This window comes from Taurulus bubalis, assembly GCF_910589615.1.
Source record: "Taurulus bubalis genome assembly, chromosome: 19".
Lineage (NCBI taxonomy): Eukaryota > Metazoa > Chordata > Actinopteri > Perciformes > Cottidae > Taurulus > Taurulus bubalis.
The window spans coordinates 19,267,992-19,294,978 of record NC_136607.1 but is presented as its reverse complement, the minus strand read 5'-3'; the positions used below and the strand labels follow the sequence as shown (position 1 = coordinate 19,294,978).

General features: G+C 44.0%; 3 protein-coding genes across 4 annotated transcripts; 2 read left to right on the top strand and 1 right to left on the bottom strand.

The window, feature by feature from the left end:
• On the top strand, nt 1-9,744 carry prkaa1 (protein kinase, AMP-activated, alpha 1 catalytic subunit). 2 transcript variants are annotated; one of them, XM_079235292.1, is made up of 9 exons: nt 1-223; nt 2,313-2,454; nt 4,143-4,236; nt 4,555-4,699; nt 4,970-5,057; nt 5,199-5,423; nt 5,526-6,045; nt 6,137-6,263; nt 6,876-9,744. In XM_079235292.1, exons 1-9 carry the CDS (start codon nt 127-129, stop codon nt 7,163-7,165), a joined length of 1,728 nt encoding a protein of 575 aa, XP_079091418.1. In that variant the 5' UTR covers nt 1-126; the 3' UTR covers nt 7,166-9,744. The 2 variants fall into 2 exon arrangements, with proteins under 2 accessions (XP_079091418.1, XP_079091417.1); XM_079235291.1 differs by having other exon boundaries at nt 4,143-4,269.
• Nucleotides 9,745-10,919: 1,175 nt separating this feature from the next.
• ttc33 (tetratricopeptide repeat domain 33) lies at nt 10,920-21,247 on the top strand (the record flags this gene model as incomplete). Its single annotated transcript, XM_079234838.1, has 4 exons — nt 10,920-11,146; nt 15,453-15,534; nt 17,942-18,073; nt 20,534-21,247. The coding sequence occupies 4 exons, from the start codon at nt 10,920-10,922 to the stop codon at nt 20,897-20,899; spliced, it is 807 nt and encodes a 268-aa protein (XP_079090964.1). The 3' UTR covers nt 20,900-21,247.
• A 1,826-nt stretch (nt 21,248-23,073) lies between these two features.
• On the bottom strand, nt 23,074-26,496 carry ptger4b (prostaglandin E receptor 4 (subtype EP4) b; the record flags this gene model as incomplete). The annotated part of the gene is made up of 2 exons (XM_079235691.1): nt 23,074-24,542; nt 25,717-26,496. 2 exons carry the CDS (start codon nt 26,494-26,496, stop codon nt 23,973-23,975), a joined length of 1,350 nt encoding a protein of 449 aa, XP_079091817.1. The 3' UTR covers nt 23,074-23,972.
• Nucleotides 26,497-26,987: the final 491 nt, after the last annotated feature.

Here is a 26,987-nt window from a genome sequence, read left to right as displayed (position 1 = left end):
GGCTCGCGCAGGCCCCGCCCACATCCCCGCGCGGAGCAGAGTTGCTCGAGTAGAGACGCACACAGCGGAGTTCGGTCCATCTCTGCTCGCAGCTAGCTAACCCCGCAGCAAGGCCACTGCGGGAAGATGGCGACGGAAAAACAGAAAAATGAAGGAAGAGTAAAAATTGGACATTACATTCTCGGAGACACACTGGGCGTGGGCACGTTCGGAAAGGTTAAAGGTATGTCTTGACCGCCTTGACGTCTGTGCAGCTGAAATATGGTGGCAACGGGAGCTAGTAGCTTAGCTGCTAAGCTAGCATGCCGTGAAAGCTAACTCGTCGCAACGCCAGGAAGGTAGCACACTTGTTGTCCTCATGTCCAGCTAGTTAGCTCAACTTGTTTCTGCCAGACGTGGCGTTTTTTGGGGAGGGTGTAGACGCAGATGCCAACGGCAGCCATACTATGCAAGTTATGTGACATTAGCTTCCGTTTCGTCTATCTCAGTTAGTAGCGTAGCTAAGTTAGCCCGAAAAGCCACAAGTCGCTTGTCAAGACAGACACCGGGAAGTAAACCCGTCTCGACTGCTGGATGACAGCCATGGCGCTAGATAGGTATTTAGATATGAACGATTAGCATTTCCTTTTCTCTGTTTTTTTTAAAAAACATGATGCAAGAATGTCTTGCAACATTTGGTCTTCAACTCTGCCTTCCTTATTGAAGAGACCGTTATTAGGTGTGTGTCAGTGTCAGGGGCTAACCGGCCGTGTTGTCAATATACAGGACGGCACGATTAGTCAATAAATAGCTTTGCTTGCATCGACACCTAGAGTTATGTGGTTTTAGAGAACGTCCCTGTGTATTTGCTCCAGTTTTCCTCTTCCTCTTCTGTAGGCTGTTTTATAATGCAGTACGTTTTGAACTCATGAGTAAGCTCAAATATACCCAGATAAAGTAAACCCATTAGGCTCTCCACAAAAAAAAAAGTCAGAACAACAACAGGCTTTGTTTACAGACAGTGAGTCATCTCTGCAATCGTTTTTTTTTGGGGTTGTTGTTGGAAGAAAGAAGACCACAGTCTTTTGCTCTGTGATAATGGTTTGGTTACTGTAGGCCTGGTTAATAGTTCACTAGCACAACTGGTGAATGAATAGCAGCTGTTTACTAACTCTCCTTTCATTCATTCCGATGATTTGTTTTTTCTTTGTAAAGTAGTTCATTCTGATACGTTAAAATATATTTATCTTCCTACTTGTTGCATATTGCTGTTTTAATGTTATCTTTGTAGCGTCAATTATTTTCACTTTAACCAAAGGATTACATATTTGGGTTTAGATTGAACTTATTTTGGGGTTGTCAAGCTATTGGCCAAACCCCCCAACACATGTAATAGTTCTTTGTCTTCAGTTTTGCGGTTACAGACATATAGGGCTAGATATGTCGCTGTTTTGGAGATGCACTTTGAGCTTTAACCCTCACTTACTGCTGTTCAAAAGTTTGGGAATGCCTGCCACAAAAACTTGATATGTTAGTCAGAAAATACTGTATGTATTTTTATTTTGTTCATGCTTTTAGGTTGTAGAAGGTTCTCATAACAAATATGCTTGATGTTATTTTGTATGAAAGGTTTGCAAACAAATTAAAAAAGAATGACAGAAAGAGACATGGATCCCTCCAAGCAATAGTAAGAATAGAAGAAATAAGAATAGAAGAAATCATCAGTCATTGGTAAAATAATTGGAAGCTAAGCATCAAAATGTTTTTGTTTCAGTGTTAAGTGCTCAATAATGCCTATAACAAGCTGGAATATTAACAGGTGTGTTACTTGAGCAAAGCTATTCTTAAAACATCACAATAAAAAAATAGTGTTGATCTAGAGTTAACACTCTGGATCACAGAGTCAGCTAAACATATTATGGACTAAAGAATCCATGTGTAAATCTATTCAATCGAACCGCTGAGCAGACTTCAGAAGGCTCAAAGACAAACGGCTACCCAAAATATTTTGAGCCCAATTGCAAGCGTCGTTGTGGTTCAACAATGGTTTCCGGTCACAAATGCTTTTCTGGAGTTGAAAACAAAGTCAAACTCGAAGAGTATTTGGGGCAAAAATGGTTAAAACTTGATTGTCACCTGTTATGTAAAACTGTGGGGACTCCTACCAAACATACGCTTATTAATTTAATTCTTCTTCCTTTGGGGCCACATTTATTTACATACATTTGATGTCTGAATTTCACTTTTCAGGTGACTCTAAACCTTTGAACGGCAGTGTGTCCTGGGTTGTAATTGGTATTGCTCATGTCCGCTCGTTTTGTTTCCTCCTGCAGTCGGCCAACATGAGCTGACCAAGCACCAAGTGGCCGTGAAGATCTTGAACAGGCAGAAGATCCGCAGTTTGGACGTTGTGGGAAAGATCCGCAGGGAGATCCAGAACCTCAAGCTTTTCAGGCATCCTCACATAATTAAACTGTAAGTCCTAGATTACACCCTGTTTGCTGCTCCATAAACCCCCTGCCGCCACATTAATGCCACCCACTTAGCTATTTTCAGGCGTTAATGGTGTGTTTTAGAATACATCCATGTGGGGATATCTTTCTGACCCAGTCTCCTCTCCTTTCAGCCCCCGGCTCACTCTGCTTTTTTGCCTGTTTTTGGTTATCCTCTTTGTTGACCTTTCATTCTAATATGTAAAAGTGCTTCATCATGCACGAGAAGTTTATTCACAGAACTCATTGGTCTGTGTTTTGAATGTAATACAGCAGGATATAATCCAATTTGTGTATTTTCCATGGCAAATATATGTTCTGTCCTGTTTTTAAATAGCTAATGGCACTGCTGACAACATCTGCATGTGTTGGTGCAGATAGATACAGGAATTTTCGAGTCATTGGTTAACTTCACATGTCTAAAATGACGGTGAAACGAATCAGAGGCGAGCTCAGTATGTTGTTGGTGCCGAAATGCAAATTAAGCAGAGCTTGTAACCACTACGAGCCTGAAGTAAACACACAGATGCTGTGGTGTTGCCGAAGCAGTTACTGATCTAAAAATATATATATAATACAAAAAAAAGTGAAGAGCTGCTTTCTACCTTTATATCTGAATGTTTGCAGCAAGTGCCCAAGCCCACAGTTACTGGGTCGTTAAAGTGACCATGAGGTGTGGCTAGTTGCATGAAATACCAGCTCCATGTCATGCATGCAGAAGAATGTAAACTCTCTTTTGTGTGTTTGTGAGAGAGAGAGAGAGAGAGAGAGAGATCCCATCTTTGACTGGGCGCACAAACACTAGTGCAGAGTGCACAGCGTTGCTTGTACAAGTGAAGCAATATAACACAATACACCTTCATTCGGTTCACAGGATGTTTGTAGCAACCGGACAGACGTTACGAGCGTTTAGTCAGCATCTGTCACATCTTCCGAAACTTTGGTATTTTTAACTGTGGTTCAGTCAACAGGAACAAATCTGTCACAATCCTTATGCACTTACCTTTTAGACTGACATCGCACTGTTGTTATAGTGGATTTAAAATTAGGTGCACACAGTTTCACTCGCATCTAAACACTGTTATGTCGCCATTGCTTTGCCACTTTGTGGAGTCAGCTGCAGGGCAATGTTGCTGGCAGAAATTCCTGTTGTTCTGATCGCTTTTTCTGCTGCTTGACGTTGAATATGATAATCACTGGGATAAATGGGGCTTATGTGCAAGCATAGCCAGCCACATAGCCAGTGTTGTGTAAATAGATGTATGATGGGGGTCAGTTTAGATTCTTAAGTGCAACAATTTCTGACTAAGCCATGGACTGAAAGGATATGCCTTAAGTAGCTGAATCGAGTATAAACTAATACTTATAAATATGTGCTGTATCATAGGTGAATTTAATTGTGGTATTTGTATTTAGCATGTATGCAAATATATATACAAATGTGCTTTTCTTTCTCGGAACAAGTCTTTGTTGTTTTAAAACTAGGCTCACTCACTGCGGGTGCTTTCACACCTGTAGTTTATTTAATTTGGCCCGGTGAAGGCAAGCATGAGATGTGTTTCAGTGCATCATCAATGAAATAATAACTCCTAACTGTCTGTATTTGAGCAGTGTTATATCTCCTTATTGTTGATGACTCATGTGATTTAAACGTTGTGTTGATGTCTGCAGGTATCAGGTTATCAGCACCCCGACAGATATCTTCATGGTGATGGAGTACGTCTCGGGAGGCGAGCTATTCGACTATATCTGCAAAAATGGAAAGGTGATACACTATGATACTGGAAAATGTTTTAAAGTCCGTTCTGATGATGTTCCACATTTCCCTTCTTTCCATCTGGTCATATGGAGCAGATTTAGCATATTTTGTTTTCAGGGACCAGAACACATGAGTGCATTAGTACTTCTGTGTTATAACAAAGCCTCTCTGCTGGAGAAACGGCAACCTGTGAACCAAAAACTGTGGCTTGAAAAGATAACTTAACACCACACCAAGTGCTGCTTAGTCAGCTGAGATGTGCTAATTCACAGAGTGCGAGTCACAGAGAAGATCACAGCTCATGGATAATTTCTGCTTTGACAGTTGGATGAAAAGGAGAGCCGTCGGCTGTTCCAGCAGATTATTTCAGCAGTAGACTACTGCCACAGACACATGGTGGTGCACCGAGACCTCAAGCCTGAAAATGTGCTGCTTGATGCACACATGAATGCCAAGATTGCAGACTTCGGTAAGCGTGTCGAGTCCTGAACCCAGGTCCTCACAGGTGACATTTGTTAACGTTATGGACACATCAGTACAGTACTTGGTTCAGTAACTCTAAATTAAATGGAGAGTCCATGTGGAGTTTGACTATTAATAGGACTATGGAACAATTATTTATGAGCGGGTCCCTGTGTTATTACTTGTGTATTATATGCAGGGATGCACCAATCAAATATGCCGACTAGCTATCAGGACATATACTGACCTTATTATATCCGTGTAAAAATTTGTGCAGGATTATCAAACATGATGTCAGATGGAGAGTTCCTGCGAACGAGCTGTGGTTCTCCAAATTATGCTGCTCCTGAGGTCATCTCAGGAAGGTAATGTTTGCCGTCAGTAGAAGTTGACATTGACACAGAGCGTAACAATTCTCCCTTTGATGTGTTTACTCAGTAAACACAGCCTTATTAAGGTGTGGCCTTCATAACAACCGGATTGTTTATTGTTTGACTCATCCTCAGGCTATATGCTGGTCCGGAGGTAGATATCTGGAGCAGCGGGGTCATTCTCTATGCCTTGTTGTGTGGGACGCTTCCCTTTGACGACGACCACGTGCCAACGCTCTTTAAGAAGATCTGCGACGGGATCTTTTTCACCCCGCAGTATCTGAACCCTTCGGTAATCAGCCTCCTTAAACACATGCTGCAGGTGGACCCCATGAAAAGAGCCACCATCAAAGACATCCGGTGAGTCAAAGTATTGTATACATGTAAAACTAGTCTCATTGTCTGCGTTGCATTCATGGTCTGTGGTTTGTTTGACTACAAAAATGATTTCTCCTCCTGCAGAGATGACGAGTGGTTCAAACAGGGCCTCCCGAAGTACTTGTTCCCGGAGGATCCCTCCTACAGCAACAACATGATTGACGACGAGGCCCTGAAGGAGGTATGCGAGAAGTTTGAGTGCACAGAGGAGGAGGTCTTGACCTGCATTTATAGCCGCAACCATCAGGATCCATTGGCCGTCGCCTACCATCTCATCATTGACAATCGTCGCATCATGAATGAAGCCAAGGATTTTTACCTGGCGTCCAGCCCCCCCGACTCTTTTCTAGATGACCAGCACCTGACCACGTCCGGCGCGACCGTGTCTGGCATTGTCAAGCCCCACCCCGAGCGCGTGCCCTTCCTGTTGGCGGAGACTCCACCCAGGCCTCGCCACACGCTGGACGAATTGAACCCCCAGAAGTCCAAGCACCAGGGCGTTAGGCGGGCCAAGTGGCACCTGGGTATCCGGAGTCAGAGCAGACCCAATGATATCATGTCGGAGGTGTGCCGGGCCATGAAACAGCTGGATTATGAGTGGAAGGTAAGGAAGAAACTATGAGAGACTATAATTTTTTTGTATAACAATTTGTGGATTTAAGGAGGTAGCATTATACAGTCATTGTTTCTTCCAGGTTGTGAATCCTTATTATCTACGCGTGAGAAGGAAGAATCCGATTACTGGGATGCAAACCAAGATGAGCCTTCAACTCTACCAGGTGGACAGTAGAACCTACCTCCTCGACTTCCGTAGCATAGACGGTAAGCTTTGATTAAACTGTTCTGTGTCAATTATTGACTAAGATGTGAGTAAAAAAACAGGGAAACAAAGAAAAGTATAGTTGTGTTGCTCTCTGTTAGTTTTAAACAAGTCTCAGATCACTTGCTTACAGTTTGATAATTTATAACCAACGTTGACAAGATATGCTGGTAAGCTCTGACTTCAGCTGGGTAGTGTTGACCTGTATTTCACGGCGTCAGTGCAGACTTCATAAATGATTGACTCGGGGGTTGAGGGCGCTGGGTCTTTGTCTGTGTCGGTGCGTGTCGGAACCTCAAAGGCAAATATGAGATAAGAGTGTTATGAGCCGAATTAACGTAGCAAAGGCATGCGGTGCAAAGGGCACCAGACTACATTTTGACTTCTCGCCACGGCATTCATTCTTTAGCTGCAGTTGTAACAGATGGTTGTTCAGGAATGAAAGGCTGCATTCTTTTAACAGCTTTTCAGGGTCATTGTTTTCGAGGGAATGCAATGTCTCCGACAACTTTTCAAGAAGTGCATCAGCCCTTTTTTACAGACCTTGATATGGAAATGTAATGACATTTAAAGTTGTTGTTGTATAGCAAACCTTTTATCTTGTTTTCTTTTAGATGATATGTTGGAGGCGAAATCTGGAACGGCTACCCCTCTCCGATCTGGGTCTGTGGGCAACTACCGCACCACAATTAAGAACGATGTGGACGGGGCAGACGCTGCAGCAGCGACTTCGTCCAGCACTGTGCTCCCCACCAAGGCCGCCGAAGCCTCCTTAGCTTCGTCGTTGACCTCATCCATCGAATCAACGGGAGGGGTGGACGCCGCGATTGTCCCTCGGCCGGGAAGCCACACCATCGAGTTCTTTGAGATGTGTGCGAATCTTATTAAATTACTTGCACGATAGCTTGCAAAACAATCGCTAGCCTTTTTTTCCTCTCCGAGTGTCTTTATAGCAATAAGCATGCAACCGATTCATGGCTCAATTCGTCCCAGCTGAGGATGAAGTGATTGTTCCATGGCACTGACGCAGGTTAGTGTTTCGGACAGGATGTATACTGAGCTGACGGGGACTGTAAAGGGTTATTTGAAAAAGATGAAAGATGGGCTACTTAATAGCTAGGACAGAACTACATTTAGGAGGGCGATTTTACAATTCCCTGATCAATTTAATGGTAAATGTCCACATCCCACCTATACATATATACGCAAGTGATTACACTGAATTGTCTGTACTGTAGCCAGTGAGTACTGCTTTCCAGTACAGAGAACAAGATCAAGTTTTGCCTGCAGAGAAGGAAGCCACGTGTTGAGGGTTGGGTGTTTGGTCGGCAGTCGTAAAGGCACTTTTGCACACGTTTTTTTTTTTTTTTTTTTGGCTCGTTTTTTCCCTCTCTGGGGAACAGAAGGGGTGCAGATGTATCGGGGCTCTGCACCGGCTTTACCGAGGGTTGTCATGCCCGTCCCATTCATTGGACTCAGAAGAAGTGCAATCACCCCCTCATTTCTGTCTCGTGTCGGGGATAAAAGAATGCTTCATCAGATTTATGTTTTGATTATTATTATTTTTTATCTGAGTTGTCAGAGACTAAATTTTCATGATTTGTGTCTTTGTAAAAAAAGAAAATGTTCGAATTTGTCTGTCCCCTACATTTTTATATATAAAGACATGAATATATTTATCAGTGGATGGAGTGTTGGTTCTATTGGAAATGGAATTATGGGTTTCTTTTTTTTGCATCAAGGTCTATTGCTGGATGGTCTATATTTCCCTTTTTTACTGACTGGTTTTTAAATCAATATCACAGCTTTGTTTCCTTCAATCACAATTATTCTGATACTTGATTGTCTTTCCACATAAATATAGCCTGCTTTCACCATTTAAGAGGTATTTTTGCCATGACAGTCAAAATCTAGAAATATATCATTTTCAGTGTCGCATATTAAAATGACCAAGTGGTTTTGACTTTTTGTTGTATTTTTCTTTTCTTTTTTCCCTTGTAGATTAATGATTAGGATTCGAGTACGTCACAGACTGAAATGCCTTTTGCTTAAATCCCATTTGTAAATGCCAATCCATCAAAAGTGTATCGGCCTCAAATTGAAATTGAGAAGTAGCAATTACATGCAGTGCATGGACAATGTCTAAAGTAAGGTGAATACATCCAGAATTATGATCTTTTTGGGGGTTTTCTTATTTATTTTGTACCCACACATTCCCTTGACGGTTGACATGAAACAAACCTGCGAGCTTTGAATTGTGAAGTCGTGCTGGATAGATTGCAGTTCTTGTAGAAGGAAAACAAACATCACACAGACATTAAGATCATAAATGTTTTGGTGATTTATATTTGATATAAAAAAAAAAAAAGGTCTGACTATCGTATACTTGCAAGCTCACAAAATCTTGGATATATGTCTTTAATCACAAGTGTGATGAATCTCCCTCCATTTCCTGTCCAGTCTTAAAAGTTGTTAGCGGTGTCTGTTGTTTGGCTGCCTTATCATTATCAGTACTGTTTTTAATGTCGGTAAAGTTGGAATCCAGTGCTGATCAGAATTATTGACACTTATTTTGCAATTTGAAGTGTTGAAGTCCACATTATTTTGTCAGTGTTGTTAATTCACAATTACTGTCAAACATTCACAGATTGCATTACCAAAAAAGGAGAAATTTTTACTGCAAAACCAACGTCTGATTCTTGTTGCCACACTATCGTAGACCTCAGTAACTGCTGACACTTTAATAATGGCAATCGGAGAAAACAAAGCAAACTTGAACGGTAAACTGGTTTCTCATGAATCCTCTTCTTTTTTGTCTTCAGCAATTGAAACTGGTTTTAATTGACTTGTAATTGTAATACCAGTCACTTAAAAAAACACTTTGTGTTAAGAGGTGTTAGCAGTCGCTCAAGGCTCTGGTATGTTTAGCTCTATGGTTTTAAACATCTAAATATCTCACTGGTACAAACAATTTTACATTTATGAAACATTATGGAACACAAATTGCCAAGAGTGACAATAATTATGATCAACTTGTTTCTCGTGCCGTCCTGTGGGGCGGGTTTGGACTGAAATATTTAGTTAATATTTGACCTTTTATGTCTCAGTTTTAAACTAGAGTTTATGAAATAAACTGATCTTGGTGAAGAGACATTATGGTCTTGGGAAGATATTGTAAAACTAAACATTTTTAGTTTCATAGGGCAGTTGAAATTTTGATTATAAAACTTCTCGAGGGGTTTGTAGGAAAGATGAATGTGTGAAACCGTGACCCTTTTGACCGTTTATGAAGTAGCTTACTAGTGGACCGAAGATAAATTCTGCCAGTCCATCTGTTTGGATTGCTTCAAAGAAATATTGTTCTATTTTTGTTTGTTGTGTAAAGGGACCCTACCAGATTGACAGTGTACATCTGAATGGACAGTGTTGAAATCATTTGTATACACAACTGCCTAATAAACTGCTAAATTGCACACAACTTTGCATACGTTTCTCTGCATGTTTCTAGTCTTTGGACAGCTCAGGAAGTCACATGAACTTGAAAGATGGCACCAACGCCTTGCAACCGACAGCGCTCAGGAAACTGGAAGTTACAAACAAGGAACGTCATCCTACAAGGAAAACGGTGCATAAGGAAGTTAAAGTTGTCTTCTTTTTGTTTGTTATTCTGGAATCACACTAATTTAGCTGTTCAGGTCATTCTGTGTAATTATATGTGAAGGAAAGCCATGCTCATTTTAGATCAAATTAGATATATTCTGTAGCACACACAATGTTAAGTATACCAAGAGATTGTTCTGAGTCATCCCTGTGCTGCCACCTAGTGGGCAAAAGGGAGAGTCAGTCCCACACATTGCATTTAAGTCACATTTGTATAATATATTACTTTATATTATACTGTAACTTACTGTGTAGAGTACCATCATACTTTAATACCAATGTGTTGTATGTGTGTGTGTCCTTAACATACGCCTCTGCATGATAGTGTATCATCTTAACAAAACATGGTTCGTGTCTCTTTAAGAGACGAGGTAAACATTGCCACAACTTCCGGGTCAACCAATATGGCTAACTACCGTTAGCTTGGTTAGTGTGTCCAGTTTCTGCCCACGGAAAGCTGAAGAAGTCTGCGTGTTGTGTTAAAGTCAACTCAAGTTAAACGTTGTGTGAGCAAACGTACTGAGGTGTCAAGAGTTTGGGCAAGTGTTAGCTCGGTTGTTACAGCTAACGTTAGCTAGCGTTCTTGTGAGAGGGTTGTTTTTGTTTATTAGCTAGCATAGCTAACTCGACTTACTGTTGTAGCTAGTTAACTAGTTAGTTGTTAGATAGTTAATTAGTTATATGTCCTGTGCTTAAAGAGGAGATACCGTCCCCTAACTGTAGCAGCCAGATTGCCGAGTAACGTTAAATAACATAAGTACGTGGTCGTAACAACATGTTGAAATCTAGCCCGTTTTTCAAAATAAAAGTCTGTTTTGGTCGATTTTCAAGTAATGATCGCGCACAGATTTCGGATGTGAGAGGGTTTTGAGGCACAATAATGTAGCACTTTAGTATCACCTACTTATAGACCTTTGTGGTTTGGCTTTCTTAAGGAAATGTGTACTCATGTTTGATGTAAGACAGTCGGTAACCAGCCCGTGTCCCCTTCCTGCAGAATGGCTTCATTTGGCTGGAAGAGGAAAGTCGGCGAGAAGGTTTCAAAGTCGGTGGTGCAGCAGTTTGAGTCCGCGGCAGAGAAGCCCGAGGACGGCGGGCCGCGGCCGGAGGACGAGGTGGACTGGCAGCTCGCCATCAAGCGGCGGAGAGAGATCCTGCTGGAGGACTGCGCCGCCAAGAGCCAGAGGCTGAAGGACGAGGGCGCAGTGCTGGCCGAGCACGGCAGGTGAGAGGGAGGCTGCGCACAGGGAGGGGGAGAGAGAGAGAGAGAGAGAGAGAGAGAGAGAGAGAGAGAGAGAGAGAGAGAGAAGAGAGAGAGGAGAGAGAGAGAGAGAGAGAGAGAGAGAGAGAGAGAGAGAGAGACCGACAGACCTACAGAGAGAGAGGGAGAGAGAGAGAGAGAGGGAGGGAGAGGGACAGAGAGAGGGAGAGGGACAGAGAGGGACAGAGAGAGAGAGAGAGGGGAGAGGGAGAGAGAGAGAGAGGGAGGGAGAGGGACAGAGAGAGGGAGAGGGACGGAGAGGGACAGAGAGGGAGGGAGAGGGAGGGAGAGAGAGGGAGAGGGAGAGGGACAGAGAGAGGGAGAGAGGGAGAGGGACAGAGAGGGACAGAGAGGGACAGAGAGAGAGAGAGAGGGAGAGGGAGAGAATCAACCTGTCATATCAGAAAGCCTCCAAGGGAGGGCGCCATGGTACAGAGCACTGAGACCCATCTAACGCCGCTACTGACTTTCTACTGACTTTCTACTGACTTACTACTAAAGCTAATTCATGCAATAGTGTAATTCCACACAGCCAAGAGTCAGCTCAACTTGAGATCTTAAATTAATCTTAAATGAATACAACAACAGTTTATGTGTTGGCCGTGTGAGAAGCCGGTGTTCAGGCCTGTCAACTCGTATTTAATAGCGGAGGGAAAAGGTAAAACATGGAGCAATTTAGAGAAAAGCTTTCCAAACATAAAGGGATTTCTGACAAAAAAAGAAATTGCTCCTACAATCTACTCTAGCACCTCATGAAGTAGGCTCTTGTGGAGAGTAAATGCTCTGGAGTAGAACGGTAATCACTATTTTAAGTGGCATTTCCCCCATTCATGGATTTTATAAATATGTCCAGCACTGTGTTTATTCTGTGACTCAAAACGACTTTTGTATGAATGCTTTAAAAATACATAATTGTATAGACACTGCTGGACAACAAAATCTGCCTTTTCAGGAACCGTTATCTGATACATCTTCCATGATAATTGACCTTTTTAGCCATATAACAATCACTTTGTGAAACCCTTTCCAGTCGACAAGATGTAATGCCGTTGCCCTCGGTGACTGCCTGTAATTGTATTTGCGAGGAGAAAGTGATTTTGCAATGGGGGAAATGATGTCCTGCAGCGCCGTAATGGCTGTCCAGAGGTTTGAGATGCTGTCTGGCTCAGGATGTAGTTTTGTTTCCTCCCTCTAACAACGTTGACGTCAGATGTAAGTCTGTCACTACGTAGGTGTAGATGCTCCTGGTGTGACTGAAGCGCTCCTCTGGTGCCTGTTTGGGATGGAAGTGGCTGTCGTTGCATTTTAAAGTGTACATTTTCAAACATGGGAGATTTCCTCTTGAACGCTACATGATAATGTTGTGAACTCTCTACAGACACGTGTCCTCATTAAAACACTTTTACAGGGTTCTTACGGTCATGGAATTTAAAAATGGTTATTTCCAGGCCTGGAAAAGTCCTTAAAAAAAAATAAAAAATACCAAAAGTTTAGTAAAAGTCATGTGAATGTGTTATATTCATGTGTTCATGTCGTTCATTTACGCTGAGTTTGAAATAATGAATATGCTTTTAAAAGAAAGACTCAAAATATAAGCAGGCATACATACAGGCATCTATATAAATGTTTATTCTTTTAATCAAACTATTGTCTCATTCATTTGAGTCATTTAAGGTTTACTGTATGCTTTGTATTCTTATTGTTAGTTTAAATACTACATTTACTCACTTTTTACTGTTTACACCCAGATTTCACTAAATGTTTGCTCATGGAAATTTGGTGAAAAGTCATGAAAAGTCATGAAAAGTCATAAAAAGTCATGCAAATGGTAAATCCATTGGTCAGAATGAATGAACCCTGCATTTAGCTGTTGTAAATATAAGCCTATTTTCACTCCTTAAATTGAATAAGTGAGTGACTTCTGGGTTGTTTGGCACAACCAGGAAGGTGATTATTTTATTCAAACATCTATTATACAGCCTACTTAAGATAACAAATATCTGTTTAGTCTTAGAGGAAAAGGGAAAATGTTGGCTGCCTTTTGTAAGTGTACAAGTAAGTGCAGTTTTACACTCATACGCAGGACGGCCCACCACAATGTGCTCTGTCAGATCAGCTGTTCCGATCACGGATGACTGTCCTGTCATTGTTGTTCTTGCACGAACAGACCGGTTGACACTTTATTATTTGTACAGAAGGAACATCAGAGCCGTTGTCCGACTGATTAAACGAGAACTTTAACAAACGAAGCCAACGATCCAAAATAACATGAAAGGATGCGCATCGCATCATTATGTTTGTTAGTGTGGCTCAACAGGCTGTTGTCATCTCCACAGCTTTAACCCATTAAAAAAAAACAGGGGCAATTGTTTTGAAAGCGTCATAAAAGCCAGTGTCGTCGCAGAAGTATGCCTCGATGTATCTGTTGAGCTTTGTTTTACCAGTCGTTTAGGAGGGGTCTGGGTTTCGTGAGGCAGCGAATGACGTCATCATCCAAATACCCCACATTGTTTGGGCTTCCAGTTGCCATGCCGAGTACTTTTCTTGCATTTGCGAGCTGTGATGTGGCCCTCGGAGGCCGTTTCACATGATCAAAAGCTTCCGGAGGTCTTCTTTTATGTTCTTCTGCTCTTGTGGTTTAGATGAGTTCACTGGCGTAGTAACGCTGTAGCCCCGGGTTCTTCTTTTAGACAGCGGTGTGTGTAAAAGCATCGTGATGATGCTTCTGTCAGCGCAATAACATGCTGCAAATATCCCGTGTGTTTCACGTGTTTTCACTCTTTCTTTAAACTACATACGAGTGTGCACTTCCATCGTTTTAATGTCCGCAGGCTTCAACTCATCTGACTTCTCTCTCTTTGCGTGGGTGTATTGACTGTGGAGGAGCTGTTTTTAGCTTCATGTGGTGTATTAGCTCACTTGTTGCTTCAGTTCCTCACATGATTTTGCAGTGTCTTTTTGCCTCATGTGTTGGCAAGATTTCCACATGACTCCAGTTCCATTTCCTCACTCCTCTCTTACTGGTAAATAGCAGTGGTGTGTGTGTGTGTGTGTGTGTGTGTGTGTGTGTGTGTGTGTGTGTGTGTGTGTGTGTGTGTGTGTGTGTGTGTGTGTGTGTGTGTGTGTGTGTGTGTGTTTTCTCAGGCTTGATCCTGGTTCTGGCTGCAATCCGAGTCTTTATAACTGATCACTGTTAATGGTGTCGTTTGGTTTTAATTGCTTTTCTTTTATTTCAGGATATCCTTCTCCTTTAAAGCTATAACAGATCTAAACACGACAGACACATTGCATTGTCTAACCCGGGATTTCACCTCATAATCTTTCCAAGCCCGGGTCATTTTATTGATATGATTCTTGAGTCAATATTGACTTGAGGAGGAGAGAGACGTCAGAGTGAGCTTGAGGTTTCAAAAAAACCTTTTTCAAAGGCACGGCAAGTTTCCAAAAAACATGCCCTTGTTCTTATTCATTTATTCAGTTAAAAGTTAGACATGCCAATTAACGTTCATTTTTGTGTTCGCTGATAAATAAAACAATTTGTGGAGTGGCGAGTCAAAATTAGAGAGAGGGAGGGAGGGACAGACAGAGAGAGAGAGAGAGAGAGGGACAGAGATTTTAACAAATTTACTGTAATCTTGTTATTGTAATGCTTTTGCAATATTATCTTTTTTTACATTCATGCCAATAAAGCTCATTGAATTTAATCGAGAGAGAGATTCTGGGCATATTGTCCACTGCACAAGTCAAAAGAATAAAAAACATTGATTTCATTCCGACCCCTTTTTTATATTTGAGTGAAAATAAAGCATCACTGAAATACACAAAACTCTAAGTGATGGCGAACGGAAATGGAAAGACCGGATCGGGGAAGGTTCGGGTTCTCTATTCTATGCAACGGCGAGAGAAATGACCATGAAAAAGGGCTTGATGTGATCCACCAAACAAACGCGTGGCAGTGTGTTGGGTTACATAACGCATATCAAATCTCAGGGCGGCGGCCGCAGAACGGAGCGTCCGGTTTCAGCGCTCTGTGATTGTCTACGTGAGTCGTGCTCCAGCGCCGCTTCGGCCGACGAGTCTCACCCAAAGCACGTCCAAGTCAACGCAGAGCCGGACGGCGTGGGGCGTTTGAGGGCTTCCGTAACTTTAGATCGTCGCCAACAAACATATAAATAATGCAGACGCTTATCTATGAAGGTGTGGATCACGCTGCAGTTTAAAGTGCACAAGTAGCAGTGTGTGTGTGTGTGTGTGTGTGTGTTCTCTACAGGCACTGGGAGGCCATTAAGAAGCTGGACGAGGCCATCCAGCTGACTCCAGACAACCCACTGCTGTATGAGATGAAGTCTCAGGTATATTATGCGTGTTTATATTTGATCTTATCTACTTCTTTTTCACGTCAAAGGACGAGTAAACCACAGATGTATCAAACAAATTGGTTGGTGGACAGTTTTAAAAAGAAATTGGATTAAAAGGACCAGAAATACATATTTCCATTGCAGGCTTTTCTTCCTCTTTGTCGAAACATGGCGCCGACATCGGCCGCAATGCGACCAACCAGCAGACAGTTGTGTTGGAAGATTGTGAGAAAATGTGAACCCATGATTTAAGAAGTCAGTCTTTAGGTAACGAGGCCGACCTGCTGCTTCCTGGAGGAAAGAAATCACAGGGAACTTACAGTAGATAAGGGAACAAATCCTCTGTTCATGCCCTTTGGGTGTGTGTGTGTGTGTGTGTGTGTGTGTGTGTGTGTGTGTGTGTGTGTGTGCCGTCACAGCCACATAGACCCTCTTTCGGCTGCCGCTCTGGAATGCGCTTCAGCTGATACCAGGACGGGTGCTGACAGAAGTAAAAGTCTCTCCAGCATGTTTCCAACAGCTTTTGATGTTTTTGGCCTTTTAGCTCCACTTCCTTGTTCCCTTTCTGTCGTTTCACTTCCCCTTCCTTTTCATCTCGCTCTTCTTTTGGCCCCCGTTCCTCGGCTGCTTTCCCTTTTTCCTTCTGGCACCGACGTCTTTAGAAACACATGGTTTCCATATATGTGGAGGAGCCAGCGGAGGCGGACGGACAAACTGAATTCTTTCTTATCCGTTGACGACAACAAACACAATTAAATTCCTTATTGCTCTAACCATTGTTTGCCTAATATAATATTATCCACCGCAAATGGCATTTATTTCCCCTCCATTCTACGACCGACTTGAAACACGACATAAGCATAGACATAGTTTGCTAATATTCAGCTCCAACGTGTCGTGACTACACATATAAAGCACATCTAACCTACTAGTGTCCATTATCAGGCTACAATTAGACCTCGTCGTCGTCATCATAGTCCCATTACTGATCCAGATGACGAGGGCCGCTTCACTGATGCTGGTCCTCTACCTTCCCTTCATCACTTTCTTCTAATCTAACTCGATCAGTGCTGTGCGTCACCTGGCCCTCGAATGTCTGTTACAGCCGACTGGAGCGCGCTCTGCAGGATATTGACTCAATTTGTAAAAAAAAAAACTGCCATCACATCCTCTTGTATAAAAGGCTTTTACGCTTGTGTCATTAAAACTGCTGCAGATTGTGTGGTAAAAGTCACGAGGTTAATTGAGCTTTTCCAATTAACATTTTACATGGTCCACCGAGGTGTGTGTGTGTGTGTGTGTGTGTGTGTGTGTGTGTGTGTGTGTGTGTGTGTGTGTGTGTGTGTGTGTGTGTGTGTGTGTGTGTGTGTGTGTGTGTGTGTGTGTGTGTGTGTGTGTGTGTTTAAAAGCATCCTTCAGTATGAAAAACTGGTTTTACAGCTACTGGTTTTACAGCTCTCATGTTGTTGGTTCCCAATGTTCCCACAGACATTTATGAGTATTAGTATTTATCACTGAACGCACAAAGGGTTCAAGGCTCTGATAAAACTTGTCAGTGTGCCTCTATGAATTGTATTTGGTCAAGAAGTGTTATTCTTCTATCATAATAATAATACAAACGTAAACCTTTATGCATGATCATCTGACAGACATAGCAGCAATACATTGTGTTTTACTCCACCACTGTCAATAATTAGGGAGCTTCTTGAATAACTTTTAATCTCAAATGTGCTTTATTTTCTACGAAGATTGTTATGCAAATGAGGCATTATTGGTTTACGCTTCATGACAGCTCGTCTCGCACATGACCAACAAAGCAAAACATTTTGGAGTCCTCGCCTGAATTTTCTCTGTTCTAAACCCTCTCTCACTTTGTTCTGCTTCACTTTATCAAAGTCAAGCTTTGCAGAGAGAATGTTCACATATTGAGTTATGATTTGGGTTAGAGAATGTTCACATATTGAGTTATGATTTGGGTTAGAGAATGTTCACATATTGTGTTATGATTTGGGTTAGAGAATGTTCACATATTGAGCTATGATTTGGGTTAGAGAATGTTCACATATTGAGCTATGATTTGGGTTAGAGTTGGACCTTACAGCTGCATCATTTCAAAGAAATAATCATCCTGAAAGTGATTTTTTTTATAGGCGGACCTGAAACCTTTTCATTTATTTCTGTGTGTCATCTTCATTTACTCTTAACAGTAACATATAGACTGATATTTACACATCTGAACAAAATCTCACATGTGTACCTTTTTGTTATAACACCAACATTATTCAAATAGCCCTAGTGGTTGCAGAGATACACCCTTTTTAGTTTGGGGATGACATTTTCGAGCAGAGGCCTAACAATAGGATGGTTTTCTCTTGTTTAATCTGTTGTGGTTTCTCCACAGGTACTGACCATTTTACAGGAAGTGTTTCCCGCAGTGAAGGCAGCGGAGATGGCGGTGAAGTTCCGCCCCCTTTGGTGGGAGGGCTGGCAGACTCTGGGCCGGGCGCAGCTCAACCTGGGAGAGGTGGACCTGGTGAGTCGGGCTGGCACAAAAACAAACTCATTGCAGTAACTAAATGCATTGTTTTGCCATTTTGTCCATGCAAACGCACTAACATTGAAGCTGGCACCGAGACTAGTGTTGCGTAACAGCTGATGGCATCAGTCATCGCCCTTGGAAGGTCCCCATTTAGTTTTTTGAATGTTTTGATTTTGCAATAAACCACACCTCTTTTTGCAGCCAACAATAAATCAGCCGCATCTTCGCTTTTGAAGAGCTGTCGAGATGCGTCACTTATTTCTGTTTACTTCTTTCTGCAAACTGCTCGTTCCTCTTTCTTTTCTTTTCTTTTTTTTTTTAAAAGCCCGCCCACTTGCCCCCGGGGCTCGGGACGATTGCTCAAATTGGCCCACGGAACACGCCGGGACCTGTGGGTGTATGGAACCCACGGATCTCGGTTACACCGCTCCCGCCCATTCAGAGCAAACAAGGCTGTACTCCGAAACCCCTTCAGTTAAACGGCACCGCGTGTCACTCCGAGGGCGAGAGGCCTGCCTTACGGCATCGCCAAACAACAATGGGACGTGTTGAGAGCTACCTGCGCTAAAACTAAACCAAATATAGACACACCTTGTTGTATAATGAAGTTATTGGAAAGGAACAGGGGCACATCTATTTATAGGAAGACCTGTTCAGTCAAGTTTCAGACCTATGTGCATCAACATGTTTGAGTTGTGCCTGTTGTGCAAATCTGAGGGCAGCGATTCCCCACGAGTCGGTTCTTTTCCTTCTTTGGGAATCACCCAAATAAAACAAACATGCAGCTTCTGATTTCATTTCTCTCTTAATGTTTTTAAAAGCATTTGACAGTGACATGGACACCATTCATCTCCTCATTGTATGATGCAGCGGGTTAATCTGCATTTTGTCTGTTGACGGATTACAAACGAGGTCACGATTCAAGATTAAACTTGATGTGTTGTTTTGGGAACAGAACGTGTCGTAAGGTCTCAGACAGTTAACTGCTCCACGACTTTTTTAAGGGAACTTGCCATGCAGGTTATTTATGTTTATGTTGTAAGCAATGTTGCTTCATGTGAGATTCCTATTAAGGGCTTTCACATAGCAACTAATCAAGTATTATGCTCTTTTGTTTCGTTATATAATACTTTATTTTTGAAGATGTTTTTCCTTCTTTAAGGAAAGGGAAATTCCAGTTGGGAAGTTCGTTTGTCTTGGTCATTTAAATTAGATGGATGGGTAATTTATTCATCCCCAGGGGGAAATTTGCTTGCAGTCCAAGTCTTTGCGTTCGAGGCATCAGTGCCACTTCATCACGAGGTGCGACTTGTATCACAGGTTGTTCACGAGGGCTTGTTTTCCAGTAATGTCTTCTGGACTGATTTAAATGTGATTTTCATAAGAGGTGTGGCTCCCTGTGTCACGGGGAACAGGTGCAACTGAAAAATCGGTGTCTGAAGCCTCGCCGCAAATCTGTCATTGCATCTTTTTTATCCCTGCACACAAACTAGAGACCACCTTGTGATGGGGGTCACACCAGCCGGGACGCCATATTGTTGCCCTGCACTCAGACCTCACACAGTTGCATCGCGTTGAAATGAATCTGTCTCCAGAGAGACGGACGTATCCACATCTGGCAGCGCGCTCCACACCGCTTCCCCCGGCGTCTCCGTGCGTTTACACCATGACTCACAAACAGACTCACGGTGAAAACAATGGCAGTTACACTCCGGTGAGGCCGGCGTTGACAGCCGGTCATGTCAGCTGTTAATAATGAATGTTAATTCAAGTGTGTGTCTTGAGGACAGCAAAAGAATAACTTGGCTGTTAGTGTTGTAGTTGCAACAGATATTATAATGTCTTCTCTAGTCAAATCTGATCAGGTCAGTTTCTCAACTTTTCTTCATATTTAGTGTCATAACTGCATTAAAAAGACCTCACGAAGCCGTTCTTCCCTCCAGGCTGAGCAGCACTTCCGTTATTTGATCGGGTGCAACTTAAAATTAGCTGAACTTATATATGTTCTTTGAGTTTCATTTCCTTGTTTTGTTTTGTTTGATCATGCTAGGTCTTAAAGTCAAGTTAAAGCATCTAATAAGCGTCATACTAACACAGACCTTTCAACTAGTTGTCCTCTACTCTGCTTCACAGATATCAGAAATCTGTCAGAATCATTTATGAGCTCATCGGTTTATTTATTCCACTCTTCCACAGTCAGCAAACTGTCACAGCTAAAGTTGCACACCGGCGTCCATTTTCTTTTATATCCCTTTAGCGGGACAATCATTTTCACATCGATCCACCACTGCACAGTCAGCTGAGACGCCGTATTGACGCCGTCTTAATGAAACCGTAAATCGGGCCTGCAGCATGTTAAGAGTCCTGCTGGTTGCCGAGCCGTTGGGGCGTACCGATGTCATGCCGTTCATCGCTCCCACGTTAAAGCTTGCGCTGTAACTCTCGTCCCCGTAGGCCGTGAGGTCCTTCCAGGTGGCGATCCACCTGTGCCCGTCGGAGCGCGCCCTGTGGCAGGAGGACCTGGAGTGGGCGTGGCGGTTACAGAAGCAGCATTCGGCGTCCGAGGAGAAGACCCGGCGAGAGGAGGAGGCCAAGCAACAGATCCTCAACGCCCCCGAGCTCGAGCGGGACTACGACTTCGAGTCCGACGAGGTGCTCGCCGCCTGCGTGGCGGTCGCAGAGCGCCAGACGCGCTACGAGGAGCTGAGGAGGACGGCCGTGGTCGTAGACGCCGAGGGGAACGTCAAAAACGTACTGGAGGGCTCGGAGGACGCGGCGGCGCCGTTACAGGAACAGTTTGTCAAAGCGAGAGGACTTTGAAGACTTTCAGCAGCAGCTGATTGGCCTGGTTTCTTCTCTTTCCCGACTGAATGGCGTGATTTCTGAGTGTGTGTGTGTGTGTGTGTGTGTGTGTGTGTGTGTGTGTGTGTGTGTGGACCGGTAGCATAACGTGACCTCAGAAGCAAACGCAAAGGTTTAAATACGAGTAAAAGATAGTTGAGTCGAGTTGGTTTACGTTCTCCGTCCCTTTCATGTTAATTGTGTGAGACGTGCATGTAAAGTTTTGAAGCTATAAGCTTTAGCTGTGTGTGACAGCTGATGTACATTAGACGTAACAATAGGATCTACTTATTGATTAAGGACATTGTTGTGATAAATAAACGGTATAAAATAGTTCTCAGATCACGGATTCATCCATTCTGATTGTGTGTGTGTGTGTGTGTGTGTGTGTGTGTGTCTGAGTGTGTGTGTGTGTCTGTGTGTGTGTGTGTGTGTGTGTGTGTGTGTGTGTGTCTGAGTGTGTGTGTGTGTGTGTGTGTGTGTGTGTGTGTGTGTGTCTGAGTGTGTGTGTGTGTGTGTGTGTGTGTGTGTGTGTGTGTGTGTGTGTGTGTGTGTGTGTGTGTGTGTGTCTGAGTGTGTGTGGGTGTTTGTGTGTGTCCAAGAGTGTAGGTGTGTGTCTGAGTGTGTGTGTGTGTGTGTGTGTGTGTGTGTGTGTGTGTGTGTGTGTGTGTGTGTTACACTGCGGACGAAGTGAAACATCAAAGTCACACTTCTCAAGCGGTCGAGGTCCTTCTCAGCTTTGTAGGGCAGCACAAATATAGAAATAATGAGGTTTCTATAAAAAGGCATTTGGAAGCCCAGCATAGTACAGGTTCTGTGTAAAAAAATAATAATTGAACGTCCTCTATGTTTCTATGGTAAGTCTGTTATGATTCTGAACTGTTAACAATATTAGATTACTGCAAATAGCTTGTCACAATACAAAGAGTGTAATGTTTAAACTACACAACGAGAAGATGGCTCTACACATCAATCTAGATGAAATACAAATACGAAACAAAGAGAAAACTATTCCATAAGCAGACACACCCTTGTCTCATTCATAGCTGGTGCAGATGTTGTTTTAAGAAGTTGCGCCATAAGATGGATGGAGATCACTTGTGTGCATTCAGGGTGTGCCAGGTGAGTTTATGTTGAATACACATCAGGAAGGTCCACCTGCTGAGAGGAACAGACTGGGGCTTCTGCCTCATAAAGCTCCCCGTGCAGTCCTCTAATCTGCACTTCACACATGTGCATCATATTGGACACCGCTTCATCTACATTTCCCACTGAGCGAGTCCGAGAAGGCCCAGATGCATCCTGCAGAAACATGGATGCCGCTGCACGGTGAGGCCCAGGATGCTGCTGCACGGTGAGGCCCAGGATGCTGCTGCACGGTGAGGGCCAGGATGCCGCTGCACGGTGAGGCCCAGGATGCTGCTGCACGGTGAGGCCCAGGATGCCGCTGCACGGTGAGGCCCAGGATGCCGCTGCACGGTGAGGGCCAGGATGCCGCTGCACGGTGAGGCCCAGGATGCCGCTGTGCAGATGTCTGCCTGTGAGGAAAGCCAGGACGAGTATAAATAGCGCACATCAGCGGAGCGTCTGTTGACAGTTTGTCTCCACCTCAGAGGCCACGAGCAAGTGCAGGTTGTTCTGCTGGCATCGCAGCGCCGCTAAGATCTGCCGCCATGTTTATGACGCCCTGCCAGTCCTGAAAAGGGGCTTCAGCTATCGGCCTCTGCTCAGCATCTTATAGTTCCTCCATATGAGTGAGCACATCATTGGCAATCCTCCAAAAAGGTGCTGTGCCGTCTGAACCGGCTAAACTTTTACTGTTAAAGATGTGACTGCCATCCATCAACATCATCAAAGTCCTTCTGGTGAGGACTGATCAATATTTCATTTTCAGCACAAGGCGAGTAAAGGCCTCGTTCAGGTTCAGTGGATTATGTTTCTGTACAGAAGAAACAACTTTTGAGTTTATTAATACAGTAATAAAACCAGTGATTTTTTTTTATGTGCATTTTAGATTAAGAGGATTAATAAATTACTCTTCAGCTTCAGCTCTACCTCTCACACTGTATACATAATCTATGAATATTTAATAAATGTCACATCAACATACAAACCAAAAAGTGACACAAGTGTATGTGAATATTTACCAACTTTTATTTTATGTTCATTTAAGAGTTCGGTACAACTTTAGAGATTTGACATTTCATGGTGAATTAGACGCAGGCTGTCGCTACGAGAGCAACGTTAACATTGAAACATGAACAGGGTATTTATATCCATCTTTATAGAAATCTATAAGCCATTGTAAGAAAAGGCAAAAGCTTTAAACTCACACAGGAAATGTGATGTTGTTCTCCTCTCTTCTTAATCCCCATAAAGTCTGAAGTACAATGAGATGGAGTTTTGTAACCTTTACAAAGCAATGGGCTGGAAGCAGTAAATTAATGATGTTATAATAACACATTATGCTAAAAGGCCTCTGAACATTCTCCAGTGTGGAAAAGCATAGCTGCCTTTTCTTATGACATGCAGGGGATGTTTTTATTCCGGCTTTGATGTCAGAGCTCCTCTGTCAGCCAGTCGGACCAAATTGTTTGCAAATGTTCCTGCGCACCACAAAAAAAAATTCATCTTGTACCGATTTAAAATGGCTCCAAACTATCTGGACCTTCTCACAGAGAAGACAATAACATTACGATTGAAACAATACACTTTTATACAACGTACAATAAATTAACATCGTGTAACACTTTTCACATTTTTGAATATTAATTGGGGAACAGTCATCTCGCAGGTTGTGAAAACATCCCGGCAGTGGTTCAACAAAGAAAGTGCAACAAGAGCTCCTCCGCGGCGGCGCGCTGGGATCGAACCGCCGGGTGTTTGTGGTATGTTATGGCTGAGGATTAATACATTGATAACGGGTATTTAGTTCAATAATACATGTGTCAAATAGCATGCCGCGGGATATCTACAGATTGATGGATGAGTACTCCGTCTCCAGATGTGTCCCAACACGTTTCTAATACAGTGATGGAGTCCACGCTAACCGCTATATGCATTTCTCCTGTACGTTTGCAGTCTCATCCGTGAAGGTCACGTGTAGAGCCGGGTCCTTTCGGCACATGAGAAGTTCTTTCAAAGGCCCGCCTGCGGCTCTGTGCCCTAAATCGGGGTCCGAAAGGCCCCTTTGAGGCTCCTCGGCCTCCCGGGGGCCCCGTAACGTCTGTGCAGCCGGCGGCCCGGAGCCGCTCTGCGCCCCTGCGTGAGGGGACCTCGCGGCTCCCTCCGACGGGTACAAGAGGGTCTGCGAGGTGCTCGCGATTTCCTTCAGCTCTCGCGACACCAGCGAGGGGGAGTCTCGCGAGACGATGGAGGAGGAGAGGCGGCCGTCGGCGCAGCGGAAGCGCCCGCCGCTGCGCCGGCCCCGCCCGCCCATTTTGCAGAACAGACACTTTATTTTCTCCATCAGCTTGAGGACCACTGTCTTTCTGAGCAGGATGTAGATCCAAGGGTCCAGGATGGGGTTGACGGAGGCCATGCGGATGGCCAGCAGGTCTTTATTCAACCCGGAATGCTCTTCTGTCTGGTTGCTGTGCAGATGGTTCACAAAGATCCTCAGCTGAGGGGCGAAAAAGAGAGAAAACAGGAGATCAATTTGGGAACGTCAGACAAAAAGAGCACGGAACAACAGTTCAAGTGCAGAATCAATTGTGTTTTCACAAGCCCAAACCTGTCTTCACTTCATTTAGACGAGGCACGTAACTGTTTATTGAACATTTCCCTCCACGGTTGGCATGGAACGGTCAAATCTAAATAGACACTTGGCTGGAAGTAACATGTGTAACCACAGCAGTGTGGAGCTGGCAGAGGGCCAATAGAAACAGTTCTCATCATCACTCATTACATGATGCCTCTAGCCACTCCTGAGCTTCCCCAGAGTCCAATCAGCCGTCATCGTTCCACAAAGCCAGAGGCACAAACTTAATGTTTGACATTTCCTCCTAAAAGGATAATTCACCTTCTCCAGGCTTAAACGATGCCCTGCACATTTAAGACGATGTTACCTGCTGTAATCATTCCTCGTGTTCATACGGGGCCCTTAAAGAATAATAATACTTTGGTTGACTGCAGGTTTAATATTAACTTCAGCTCAACTTGATATATATATATATATATATATATATATATATATATATATATATATATATATATATATATATATATAAACACAAAAAGGACTGTAGTGTTTGAAACAATGCAGGAAACTGTTCATTTGGGAACCTCGTTCTTGTTTCATGTCAGACTTGAAGCTCTCCTTTAACAGACTTTGACTCCATGATGCAGGAAGTCTTTCTGCACGAGCAAAACACCTGCGGGAATCTCACGCTCTCCTCTGATGCTTTGCTCTCGCGCAGTGTTCAAATAACAACTGAGAGTTGTCGGATATTCTCTAAACCACACATGCGGATACACACGCGTGTAAATGAACTCACTCGTGCCTCAGAGACATGTGCCATCTAACCGCAACGATCTAAACGAGGACACGAAGTTCTGATAGCAAAGTGTAATGAACCATCTCCTGCCTGCGTGCTGTCATCGTGTATTAACCCATGAGGTAAACACTCTGTTGGTTCTTTATTCTTAACTTTGATACATTTCCATTCCATTACTTTCTGGTGAATATATGTATTCGATACGCATGTAGTTGTTTGTGGCATTCTGACGCGTAAAACCCGTGTTGCGCACGCAGAGGCTGCCCAACACGTGTCTGCTCGAACGCGACAGGTACTCACCACCAGCGGGATGGAGCAGATGAGAACCACCGCGGAGGTCGCGATCAGCAGGATCACCATCTGGATCTCGGCTCCGGCCAACCGTCCGAAACTGCGCCTGCGCCCGAGCTCCGCCACGCGCCTCTGCCCCGTGCCCAGCGACGTGCGGCGGATGAACCGCTTGTGCATCAGGATCAGAGCCCCGCACACCATCACGTTGCATATGACCGTGGCGACCACGATGGCGGAGTTCACACCCGCGTACATCAGATTAAAAGTGGCGACTGTCGTTTGATTGTTCTGCCAGTCGATGAAGCACCAGGTGCCCGGTTTCTGGCGCTTCACCTCCCCGAAGCCCAAACTGGGCAGCGCGCAAAACACGATGTTGGAAATGTAGATACCCAAAAGAGTGAGCGCGGCGAGCTTTTGGTTGACATATTCATTGTAGAAATACGCATGGTTGATCGCTAAGTATCTCTCCACGGACATGGCGAACACAATGCTGAGCTGGACCAAGAAGAAGAAGAGCAGGATGAAGCCGGAGTACTGGCACAGCGGCTCGCCGCCCGGCCACGCGCCCTTCACGTAGGTGGCGATGGTGACGGGGCTGGCCAGCAGCGTGCCCAGCAGGTCCGTCACCGCCAGGCCACACACCAGGGTGTAAAAAGTGGTTTCCTTCTGTTCCTTCCGTGATATCCGCAGAACCACGATAGCGATGACATTCCCCACCACCCCGAAAATGAACATAATCGCCGGGATGGTGGGCGGCAGAAATCTCCCCTCTGCTGCCGTGGAGTTCATTTTCTGCAAGGGACTTTCTTTTATTGTTTCACACTGAGAAATGGTTCCCCTCTAACTTCCACCAAAGTAATGACGTTTCCCCTGAATGCGCATTCTCCAGGATCTCCAACAAGAAGCAAATCCATCGTTTTACCAAATGGCTCTTTTACGCACAGCGTTTTAAAACGTGATAGTCCGTCAAATCCGTGATGGGAATACGAGCAATCCGCAGGAGGGAGATGCGATGCTGCGGGACTGAGAGCTGCGCTTCACGCTGGTGTCACTCTGGAGACTGACAGGCAGGTTCCCTCCCGGGCGGCTGGAGGCAGCAGCTCCTCCTCTGCGCGCCATTCAGCCATTCAGCTGCTGGAGAAAGCGCGCAGCTATCATCACGCAGCGGGGACAACGTGTTGCGTTCGAGGACCGTCTTAGTTTCACTTCTTCATTCTCCAACGCCTCTCTTGGCATCTGTCAGACGTCATCAAGGCCAATGCATGTATTCAGAAGTCTGT